We start from the raw sequence: 12,246 nt of genomic DNA on the forward strand, positions 1-12,246 counted from the left end.
GTGAGTGGTAGGAGCCCGGTGCTCCTTAGTTGCTTTTACCTGGCTGAAGCCCGACGCTGTGTGTGTGGTCTTTGCCATGCCTGCTTTGGGGCCTCTGTTGGCAGTTGTTCCCCGCTGTGCCTGGAAGCTGTTCTGCAGTTGGTGGCTGCTCAGCCCAGGGAATGGCACCTGCGGTACAGCCTTGTGTCGTCTCCCCCCCGCATGACCCCCAGTCACCCCCTCCATCCTCCTGTGGAACCTCTGATGCCTGCCTCCTCCCCACCCCTCTCCCTCCTCCTCCAGAACCTCTGATCCTGCCTCTTCCCCACTCCTCTCCCTCCTCTTGCGGAACCTCTGATGCCTGCCTCGTCCCCACCCCTCTCCCTCCTCCTGCGGAACCTCTGATCCCTGCCTCCTCCCCACCCCTCTCCCTCCTCCTCCAGAACCTCTGATGCCTGCCTCGTCCCCACCCCTCTCCCTCCTCCTGCAGAACCTCTGATGCCTGCCTCCTCCCCACCACTCTCCGTCCTCCTGCAGAACCTCTGATTCCTGCCTCCTCCCCACCCCTCTCCCTCCTCTTCTAGAACCTCTGATGCCTGCCTCCTCCCCACCCCTCTCCCTCCTCCTCCAAAACCTCTGATGCCTGCCTCCTCCCCACCCCTCTCCTTCCTCCTCCAGAACCTCTGATGCCTGCCTCCTCCCCCCCCTCTCCCTCCTCCTGCAGAACCTCTGGTTCCTGCCTCCTCCCTACCACTCTCCCTCCTCCTGCAGACCTCTGATCCCTGCCTCCTCCCCACCCCTCTCCCTCCTCCTGCAGAACCTCTGATCCTGCCTCCTCCCCACCCCTCTCCTCCTCCTGCAGAACCTCTGATTCCTGCCTCCTCCTCACCTCTCTCCCTCCTCCCGCGGAACCTCTGATCCCTGCCCCCTCCCCACCTCTCTCCTTCCTCCTGTGGAACCTCTGATCCCTGCCTCCTCCCCACCTCCATCCCTCCTCCTGTGGAACCTCTGATCCCTGCCTCCTCCTGCACTCCTCTCCGTGTAATGTTGCCTTTGCTGTAAGACTTAGAGTGGTGGGCCATAAACCTTGTCTATGGGACCTCAGAAATCCCTGGGAACTTCGGCCACCAGCCCAGTTGAGTCAGTAGGCAGAAGCCGTGTCGGGGAGGCGGGGCTCTCAAACTTTCTGATTGTGAAGTCACCAAGGCCTGAAGGACTGAAACCCCTGGTTCAGCCATCACGCTGGCCCTTGGCCCGCCTTGTGCCTGACTTGAGCTGTCATACTGCCTGCAGCTTGTGGATTTTAGAAGAGTGTAAAGTGTCTGTAACCAAGGCCTCCAGCTCAATATACAGAAGTGCCCAAATGGCTCTGTACCTCTGTACTTCTTGAGGGAAGGCCACCTTTTTTTTCCCCCATGAAAGTAGTGGCTTTTTGAGACTTTTCCTTGTCCCACACTCCCCTTCGGGACCCAGGAGTTGCTGTGTATGTTCACAGCCTCCTGCCCCACCCCACCACTCTGTGCTTTCCAAGAATAAGGACGGGGTTTGCCCATTTCTCTTAAACCCCAGCTGTCACAGTGCCTTGCACATAACAGACATGGGATCAGTCACTTCGGGTGGAATTCAGTTATATCCTCAGCATGTCACTAGCTGCCTGGGGTCAGCCAGATGTAGACCCTGGGGCCTTTAAAAGAGTCTCCAAGCTCAGAAGTCATGTTTCATTCTAGGCAGAGCCTCTTCCCAGTGAGACTGGGGCCTTGCACTGTGCCATTTCCTTCTCTGCCGCTCACTGCACAGGTGGACTATTGTTTTTTTCTTTTTAAGCTGCATAATTTTGAACCACCCCTCCCATCCTCATACTTTTGATTCTTTGATTTACTCTCTCCAATTCAGTTTTCTTATGGTCGTGGAGCTCATTTAGTCTTTTTTTTTTTTTTGAAACAGGGCCTCCCTCTGTCACCGAGGCTGGAGTGCAGTGTGTGATCACAGTTCACTGCAGTCTTGATTTCCTGGGCTCAAGCCATCCTCCTGGCTCAGCCTCCTAAGTAGCTGGGACCACAGATGCATACCACAGTGCCCGGCTAATTTTAAATGTTTTGTAGAGATGATGTCTTGCCACGTGGCCCAGGCTGGTTTCGAATGAGCCCATGTGGTCTTTTTTTTTGAGACAGATTTCGCTGTTGTCACCCAGGCTGGAGTGCAATGGCGTGATCTCAGCTCCCTGTAACCTCCGCCTTCCAGGTTCAAGCAATTCTCCTGCCTCCGCCTCCTGGGTAGCTGGGATTATAGGCGCCTGCCTCCAGGCCCAGCTAATTTTTGTATTTTTAGTAGAGATGGTGTTTCACAATGTTGACCAGGCTGGTTTCCAACTCCTGACCTCAAGTGATCCACCCGCCTCGGCCTCCCGAAGTGCTGGGATTACAGGCGTGAGCTACTGCGCTTGGCCGAGCTCATATAGTCTTTAGTGACACTTTGCACAGTGAAAGGTTTTCTCTGCCTGTACTCCCTGTAGGTGAACATGCCTTCTGCAATGCAGAATGACTTTGGAAAGATTGTATGTATTTTTTAATGACAAAAATAAAATAGAATTTTTAAAGAGAATTTTGAAAAGTATTTTTTTTTTTTTTTTTTTTTTTGAGACGGAGTCTCGCTCTGTCGCCCAGGCTGGAGTGCAGTGGCGGAATCTCGGCTCACTGCAAGCTCCGCCTCCCGGGTTCACGCCATTCTCCTGCCTCAGCCTCCCGAGTAGCTGGGACTACAGGCGCCCGCCACCGCGCCCGGCTAATTTTTTGTATTTTTAGTAGAGACGGGGTTTCACCATGTTAGCCAGGATGGTCTCGATCTCCTGACCTTGTGATCCGCCCGTCTCGGCCTCCCAAAGTGCTGGGATTACAGGCGTGAGCCACCGTGCCCGGCCGAAAAGTATTATGATAGTGAATAATAAAATTACTGCTATTAATATTTTGATATACTTTTTATCTGGCATTTAAAGGATACATATGTATTTTGCTTATCCAAAAATATATACGTTTTCTGTGAACCTGTCATGAACATTTCTTCATTGTCCATACATAGTCTAGAAAGACATTCTTAATGGCTGCATTATTTTGTCATATGCCATTACAAGTTATTCATAATTTTCCTACTCTTGGACAGGAAGAGTTTTTCTCATTTTTTCCACTTCTCTTGGTGACATCATGTTAACATCCAGAATGATCTTAAACTGTATTCAACATTTGTGAGCATGTCACTACGGTCTTTCTCCTGCAAGGGTGAAAGATTTTCCTCTAGCTGGCTCCCGCCAGGTGCCTGGAGAAAGGGGTCTGCCGGGACCCAGCCATTCTGAAGGCCACTGAAAGGGCAAACTAAAAGTGTTGGCTTCTTAAAGATCCCAAGATGAAGATTTTTCATGATTTTCCCAATTGTGCTAGTCTCTATTTGTCAGTCTTCTATACATTGTATGTGAATTGAATTTTTATGAATAAGGGTTTTCCCTTTGATATGTACTAAACTTGTTAAGATCAGTCCTCCTATCTGCTCCCTGCCCGTCATGCCCAAACTGGCAGTGGCTTCTGATGACAGGAGAAAGACTGTGATATCTACCATTGTAGCAGGCTCAGTTCACCCGGGACTAATGAGTCCATGTTAGGTCAGTTATGACCTGTCCTCTGATGGTCTCAGGCACTGACCACCGTTACTTTCCTTTTCTGTTCTGAGTCTCTTTCTGCCTGTTAAGGGACCTCCATTGCTGCTTCTCAAGACTGTGTTTAGTTCTGTCACTTTCGTACCTCTTTTTTTATAACACCATGCCTACCTCCTTCCGTCTCCATCCTTAGTGTCTCTGCCAGTCCCATCTGATCTGACTTGTTTTTTAAAATTTGAGTTCTTGCACCTGGGCCTCCTAACATCTGTGGGGAAGTGAATCCTGGTTTGAGATCACTTCCTTAAACAGAGGTTTTGCCGTTGTCATTGAGACTCCACGTCCTCTCCCACCGTGGCCAGTGTCCCCTTCTCCCATCTGTGGCTGCAGCTCACTCAGCTGTACGAGCCCTGCCCCTCTGTGCACACTCAATCTGGAGCACTCTGGGACTGCTGGGCAGCTGCCCACATGCCAGCCATGAGGCTGGCCAGCCACTCTTGTTGAGGAAAGCTGAAAAGACGCCATTGACTATGCCCACCCATTCATGGTATCCTATGATAGTGCTACCACCCTAGCAAAGACAGAGATTCCTTAGCCTGGTACAAACGTAGACTACGGTCTTTCTCCTGCAAGGGTGAAAGATTTTCCTCTGGCTGGCTCCCGCCAGGTGCCTGGAGAAAGGGGTCTGCCGGGACCCAGCCATTCTGAAGGCCACTGAAAGGGCAGACTAAAAGTGTTGGCTTCTTAAAGATCCCAAGATGAAGATTTTCTTGAAAGAAGGGCATTTCCAAGTGTAGCATAACAGCTTACTTTTGACTCCTCCCGTCCCCCAAGGAGGCCATTAAGCTGGAATGTATCAGTGGTGGAAAGATCCGTTAAATTCAAGGCTGGAAACATCACACCATCCACCCCTGCTCACTTGTATCAGAAATCTTTAAAATGGAGTGTAAAAGAGTCTTTATCTCAAATTCTGACCCATTGGGCCAGTAAAACTCCTGGTGTTCCGTAGTGGTTACTAGAATAGAATGCAGAGTTCGAATTCCTGTGGGAAACTTGCTTTTCTGAGGACACCCTGCGGGTAAGTGTTCTTTGATAATAAATGGCAGGGAGCAAGATGGATCCGAGATACTTGGGGTTGCAAGATTTCCATCAAACCCTCACATAAAAGGAGGCGTCGACTGTTGTATAAATTCCTCCTCACCTAATTTCCAGGTAATGCTCTCAAAATATTCTGGCAACTTTCTGTGTAAACCCCAACAGCAGGAAGTCTCTACCAAGCTGGCTTTGCTTGCTGGGGTTGGAATGATTAGACTAATTCTGTGCAGAGTAGCTTTGTGCAGCCTCACTGTTGGTTGAACAACCAGCTTTGGAGTCCTGGCATGAATGTAAGAACTGGTAAAATGTGTACAAAATGCTGACAGATAAAACCACTTGGAGAACAGGTTTTTGCATTATTTCCAAGGAGACAGGATATTTCCTAAAATAAACACAAGACAGAGTAAGTGTCTCATTTTCTCCTACCCTGGGAAGTAGGAGTGAACACCTAGCCTGAAACATTTATGTTCTCCAGATTATCAGCTCTGGGCTTCTCAGCAGCAGTTGGCCGCATCTTTGTTCTAGTGTCTTCCAAAGGAATTGAGTTTGCCCTCTCCCTAGACAGCAAGCAATAAAGTAACCAAGGTAAAAGTAATCTCCTGTAGGGGTCCCAGCTGTCCCCACCCTACCCCGCTGAGACCCAAACACTTCCCTCCAGCACTTCCCTGGGCTTGGTGCGGGGGAAACAGGCCAAGAACTATACCCAAAGAAAACGGGCCGCTGCGTACCTATTCAGGGGAAATGAGCCGCATCTGTGCACAGATGTCTCACCAGAAAGGCCCTTTTCACATTATGTTAGAAAATCGTTATCTGTATCTAAGCTTGCAGTGATTTAATCACCTGCCCCTTCATTTTGAAGGGGGTGCAGAGGTCCCCCCAGCATAAGTTGCTTGGTTCTTTGAGTGGGTTTTCAACTGGTAGCAGTGATCTGTGCTGGTGGTGACATAGGTGCATGTGTGTGCATAGGCTTTGCATCTGCGCACCTCCACAGGCGTCATTTGTCCTCTTATGCGAGCAGCCGGCTCACATTAGCCTTCTGTTCCACGTAGGCCCAGAACTATGTAACTGGTGTGTGTCTGGGCTCCGGTGTGCTCCTTGCCAACAATCCGTTTGGTTACTCTTGTGGCTTTGGTTCTGCCTAGGACAACAGCACATTTTTGAGAAAGGAGTGCAAACAGGGAACAGCCCTCCTGAGAAGCCCAGAACAGAGAAAGGCAGGGCGACCCCTTCTCACCTTCTGGGCATGTAGGTTATGTTATCCTGTGAGGCCTAGGAAAGAAAATGCTATTGAGTAGTATTGTCTTTCCCTTGTACTTGGCCTTTAGTATTTTTTTTTTTTTTTTTTGAGACAGAGTCTCGCTCTGTCACCCAGGCTGGAGTGCAGTGGCCGGCTCTCAGCTCACTGCAAGCTACGCCTCCCGGGTTTACGCCATTCTCCTGCCTCAGCCTCCCGAGTAGCTGGGACTGCACGTGCCCGCCACCTCGCCCGGCTAGTTTTTTTGTATTTTTTGGTAGAGACGGAGTTTCACCGTGTTAGCCAGGATGGTCTCGATCTCCTGACCTTGTGATCCACCCGTCTCAGCCTCCCAAAGTGCTGGGATTACAGGTGTGAGCCACCGCGCCCGGCCGGCCTTTAGTATTTTATGGAGAGAATCTGCTTATTCTTGAGCAGAAATGACATCTGGGAGAGGTTGGGAGCAGACAGGCACTGTCTGTGCATCCCCCAGCCACATTGCCTCACCAGATCTGAAACAGTGCAAGTCATAAGGAGTTTTCACACCCTGTTTCTCTTCAAGGCTCCTCTACTTAAACTACTCCCCTCCCTGCCAAAAGGGATATTGAGAAGTGACTGCAGCAATGTTTGCACATCTCCCAGCACAGGTTTTTCAGCTGAGGGCTATGTTGCATTTTCCCTTTCAATTTACTATGCAAGTAATTGTTTACTAAACCCTTTGTTGTGATTTACAATTTGACGTGAATAAATCTGGCTAATTCCCCAAAAGGAAGAAAAGAAAAAGGCATTTCCAGGAGAAATCACCCCCTGAGCCTGCAGATCCTGGGGTCCCAGCACCACCAGGTCCTTGGTTCCTGCTCCTCCTCCTCCCTGGTGCCACTCAAAAGCACTCACTTCACTGCCTAGGAAGCCGCAGGCATCCCTGCCTTGCTGAGACACCTCAGAACTGCTCTGGCTCGAGAGCTTGCAGAAGCAGTCCCGTGTGTTGCTGAAAACAACCTGGGAAGCCATGTCTCTCTCGGCTTGCTCTTCTCTTGTCGGCCTCAGGGACACTTTCCTGCTCTTCTCAAACTCTGAGGTCTGATTTTCCCACTCCAGCACTGTTCCACAAGCAGCGCTTCCTCCTCATTTCCTCCCCACTTTTCCCCACCTGCGACACCATGATATCATTTCCTTCCTACCTGCGATGCCGCCGGAACCCCAGAGGACGGCGCCTGCAGAGCCCGTGACCCTGTTTGACACTTGGCTGTCTGAGCTGTTTTCCCCCATCTATGCAACAAAGGGATAGGATCAGATGATTTTTATTCCCCATTCTAGCTCAAATTTTTGAGTGTTGGGATTATTCTCTTCCCTCGGCCTGTCAGGTAAAACAGAACAGGCACCACTCCCAGTTTCTGCACGACCTGGAGCTGATCGGTGATGTGACCATTGCCGAGGGGCCTGAGCTGCAGCCTGGGGAGGCCCTACTGCACTGTGCCTGCCCGGCAGCTGCGGGTGCAAAGGTGTGGGCAGGCAGGGAACTGTCCAGGTGCTTAGGCACGGACTTTTCTAGACTTACCATCTCAAGAGACTTCATTGCAGCTAAGTTAGGTCAATAAATACCAACTGATGATCAACATGAATAATTGGTGGTTTTTTGTGTGTACCTCAGTAGCCGAAAGTCATGATGATAGCTTCTCTGTGCACATGCTGTGGTTTTGTCTTAGATTTTTAAAATAAACTCTGTTTTAGGATAGCGTTCGATTTATAGAAGAATCGTGAAGCATACAGAGCTTGCATGTGCCCCTCACCATTTCACCTTAGGAATGTGTATCTTACTTTGGTGGGTACAGTGGTTACAATCAATATTGATGTGCTGTCACTAACTGACATCCATATTTGATTCAGGTTTCCCTCGTTTTCCCCAGGTGTCCCTTTTCTGTCCCAGGATCCCATACAGGATCCCACACTGCATTTAGTCCTCACGTCTCTTTAGCCTCTCTAGGCTCTGCCATTCCTCAGACTTCCTAGTTTTTGATGACCTTGATAGAATCAGTCCAGTATTTTGTGGAATGGGATGTGTCCGGTGGTTTTCCCATGGTTAGCCTGGGGCTGTAGGTTTTGGGGGAAAGACCAGGGAGATGAAGTGCCCCTCTCGTCACGTCACTCTGCCAACATGACTGTCACTGTTGTTGGCCTCGGTCACCCGCGCAGGCAGTGGTCCTCGGGTTTCTCCACCGAAGAGTTTATCTGCCTTCCCACCCCCACCCTTCCATCCTGGGCTCTGTGGAAGGAAGTCTCTTCCCTTCAGACGTGGGGAGCAAAGCTCCCGCTTTGTGAGGGTGGCTGCTGGCCTGTCCTTGCCAAGGGCTCACCTGTCGCGTCTGGCCAGGCAAGTTGGGCCTGTAGGTTGGAGGAAAGCAATCTCAGAACCATCCCACAAGGCGCAAGGTGTCCTGGGCCCTAATGGGGTATGTCCCATGTGAGGGTGGGATGGATGGATACATGTCCTCTCGTGATAAGTGCCCAAGAGCATATCAGATATGCATATATATCATGTACCACAGAGCACATTGGGCTGACATTTCAGCCCAGAAGAAAAGTGCTTCCTGGAGTAGTAAGTGACGAAAAGCCCTCACTGGTAATAACTCAACATTTTTCTGCTTCGCCCTACCTCTGTGTTACCTTAAAAGTGAAAACAGCTTGCTCCTTACCCTCAGAGGATCCTAGAAAGATCTTAAATAAAACATTGTTACTGTTATTCAGGGCCTCTGAGTTTTAATAATTTAATAATGTAATTTAATCATGAAATTACGATATGGTTTGATTTGCCTTCTATTACAGAATACTTGAACTAACACCTTGTTTTTCCTGGTGTATTATCTGATGACTGAGTGTAGCAACAATGTCATTAATGTGTGTTTCCTCTACTACATAATTTCCACCCATGGAAGAGTCTCCATTAAGAGGACCTGATACCAATGTGAAAGCTCAGAGACCTCGAAATGAAGTCAGCTGTATCTGTTGGCCTGCTGGGATAATTCTGTATGTGCTGGTGAAACTGGAGAAGGCTGCGTGCTTCTGCCAATCGATGGTGGAATTCTACGAATTAAAGCATTTTAGCAGGAAATGATTATGAAGGACCTGATCACTGTCTGTTTCAATAATGTGCTAAGATGAGAATGATGGAATGACATGAGGAGCAATCAGGAAACATCTTTGTTCTTTTTCAACAGTTCTGAACAGCACCATGGGGTGCAAAGTCCTGCTCAACATTGGCCAGCAGATGCTGCGGCGGAAGGTGGTGGACTGTAGCCGGGAGGAGACGCGGCTGTCTCGCTGCTTGAACACTTTTGATCTGGTGGCTCTCGGGGTGGGCAGCACGCTGGGTGCTGGCGTCTATGTCCTGGCTGGAGCTGTGGCCCGTGAGAATGCAGGCCCTGCCATTGTCATCTCCTTCCTGATTGCTGCACTGGCCTCGGTGCTGGCTGGCCTGTGCTACGGCGAGTTTGGTGCTCGGGTCCCCAAGACGGGCTCAGCTTACCTCTACAGCTATGTCACCGTTGGAGAACTCTGGGCCTTCATCACTGGCTGGAACTTAATCCTCTCCTACATCATCGGTAGGTACCGGGGGCCCGGAGCTTGTGCCCTCTGCCGCTTTTCTCTTTGTTCCCACCTCCAAAGTGTGGGCGAAGGCCCCATGGAGAGGTCATTCTTGTTAACATGAGAGGCACAGAATTCATAGGATGTTTCTGATTCATTTAAAAGTATTTAGTTTCTTTTAGTATGTTTTTAAATTACTAGAGTAAATGCATCGCTGATAGAGAAAAATTGGGAAAATAAAGAAAAGCACAAAGAAGAAAGTAGAAATACCCTGCCTGACAACGTGGAGAAACTAATTCTCTTATTCATTCATTCATTCTTTTAATAAATGTTTATTGAGTACCTGCTCTGTGCCGGGCATTGTGCTAGACACTAGGGATCCCATGAAGGCATAAGACACTCTCTGTTCAGCAGTTTACTGTCTACAGATAGAACTATTGTTTTAACATTTTTGTGAATTTAAATGTATATTTTTGTACAGTATACCTCTTTGTAAAACAATATAGAGTAAACACTTTTCATATCATTAGCTATTTTTCCATGGTAACATTTCTAATGCTTGCCTACCATTGTATAGATTTATATACACAGCGTGTAATGTATTGGATGTCTTTATGGGTTGTTCAGATTGTTTCCATTATGTTGTTGCTGTTGTTATAAACAGTTAATTACTTTATGTTTTTGTGCTTAGCCATGATTCTTTTCCTTAAACCTGTCTAAGGAGCAGAATGGCTCTTGGTGGGTCTGCATGTTTTTAAGGCCTTTGTTGACTGTGATCCTCCACGTAGCCAGGGGCCCCTTTCCCTGCAATGTGGACAGTGGACATCGGCCTGTAACACAACCACCCAGCAAATAAAGAAGCAAATGTAGAAAATCTTTCCAGTTTGCCAGGTAAACATGCTTTGCTTCCCTTTATGCTTTTCTGTATTTTGATTACAACTGAAGTTGAACACGTCAACTTAAAAGAAACAAAAACCTAAGTCTCAGAAGAAGCAAAGGGTACAAACGGCCACTCAACATGCCGTTTATGTTTTTTCTCAAATTTTTTGGTAATAGCGAAAAAACAGTAAGACCTGGTAAGCTGAGCCATGTGGGTCCCACCTTGCTTCTGTGCCAGCTCCCACTGGACCCTACCACACCCTCCCTGCCATGCATGCTGCCTGCTGGGACCCTCGCAGCCCTGGGCTCCCCGCAGCCCTGTCTCTGCATGGGGGGCACCACTCCCCCTTCACCAGGACAGCTGGCAGACGGCGCACACACATTCATACTTTCTGAGCAGCACCTTCTCTTTCTTTCCAGCAGCTGCAGTATCTGCTGAGAGCCAACATAGCTTAGTCTTCTGGGCTCTAAAATAAAATTCATAATGTTTTCTTTCAATGCCCCATCAAAACTTACAGCCACACATGGTTCTCACAAGCTGAAGTCTCTCACTGGGAATGTAGCTATTGTAAAAGGACCGTTATGTTTCCAGAGGATTTACCTGAGCATAAAATATACATTGAGCATGAACTGCTTGCAGCTTCTGGACCAACAAATGAAAGGCTTTGCCAGAGTGCCATTTGCTTGTGTGAGAACATTTGCATGCATTATGAAAATATATTTGCAGCTTTAGCTGCTGGGAAGGGCAGTTTTTCTAGCAAACATTTTTTTTTTAAAGGCATGGTTCAGAAATTGGGAGAGGGTAGGCTCGGAAGAAAGGGTGGGGTAGCCCCTCTCATCGAGCAGGACAGGGTTTGGGAGCCACATTTGCCAAGAGCCAGCCACTTTGGGGGTGACAGGGAGATGGTGAGACCATTTTTACAGAATTCATAATAGATTGGCTGCTCAAGAGGAAGAAATGTGGTTAAACTTCTGAGTTGTTGGAAAGATACTTATCATAAGACCAAACAGTGAAATTGAATCTCTGCAGATGACTCTGGCAATATGCGGTGAATAATTAGGACCATGGTCACCGACAAGGCCCCCTTTGAAAATAAAGGAAAATGCTCTATGAAAATACTGGAATTTTAGTGACATTTCCTGAGAAACACCAATGGAAACGCATTCTGACTCTCTTCGGAATTATATGAGAGGAGAGAACGAGAGTGAAAGACAGCAGCCAACTATTGTTGGCATTTTGGGTGCTGCCCTGTTGGTGTTCTTCGGCGCTGGAGGGTGCAGGCTGAGGGGAGAATGAGGAGAGCTGGGGTCTGTCTGCGGTCCCGCACTCTGGGGATGCCATGGCCTCCGAGTCACGTTCAGGCACAAAGTGGCAGAGGTGGCTGATGCCTACTCTGCGGTGAGCAAGTGGCTTTGTCCCTGAGCTGGGGTTCAGCCCCTTCAAGGACCTCCTGGGACTCCTCTTGTTGCTGGGAGGAGAATGATGGTGCAGGCGCCATCATCTCTGCTGCCAGGGGTTCCCTAGAAAAGAGGCTTCCTGAATGGGGTTCCTCCAGACTGCCAGCTGCACCCCAGGAGTGCATTATGAAATCCATTTTTCATGACTTGTCATCAATGTTTACTCTTTCAATGCAACAAAATAGGTAGCATTGCATACTATCAGAGTGCCTCTCAGGTGGTAACACTTGTTTCGCAAACTTTTTATTCGGATATATATATTTGATAGAATACACCTGTGCATATTGGGTGGGGTGTGAAATGCATTCCTCTGTAGGCCCTAGAAGCCTTCTCGCACTTAGCACTAGTTGACCATCACTTCTGGCTCAGCATACATTGT

General features: G+C 48.7%; 1 protein-coding gene across 1 annotated transcript in view; it reads left to right on the forward strand.

The window, feature by feature from the left end:
• The window catches only part of SLC7A1 (solute carrier family 7 member 1), an 86,653-nt gene that overhangs the window by 49,719 nt on the left and 24,688 nt on the right, over positions 1-12,246 (forward strand). Inside the window, exon 3 of the mRNA XM_033236338.1 lies at positions 9,164-9,547. Coding sequence (XP_033092229.1) covers positions 9,178-9,547 — 370 coding nt within the window. The 5' untranslated portion in view covers positions 9,164-9,177. The remainder of the gene's footprint in view (positions 1-9,163; positions 9,548-12,246) is intronic.

Source organism: Trachypithecus francoisi, unplaced genomic scaffold (genome assembly GCF_009764315.1).
Source record: "Trachypithecus francoisi isolate TF-2019V2 unplaced genomic scaffold, Tfra_2.0 Contig01461, whole genome shotgun sequence".
In the NCBI taxonomy this organism is placed as follows: domain Eukaryota; kingdom Metazoa; phylum Chordata; class Mammalia; order Primates; family Cercopithecidae; genus Trachypithecus; species Trachypithecus francoisi.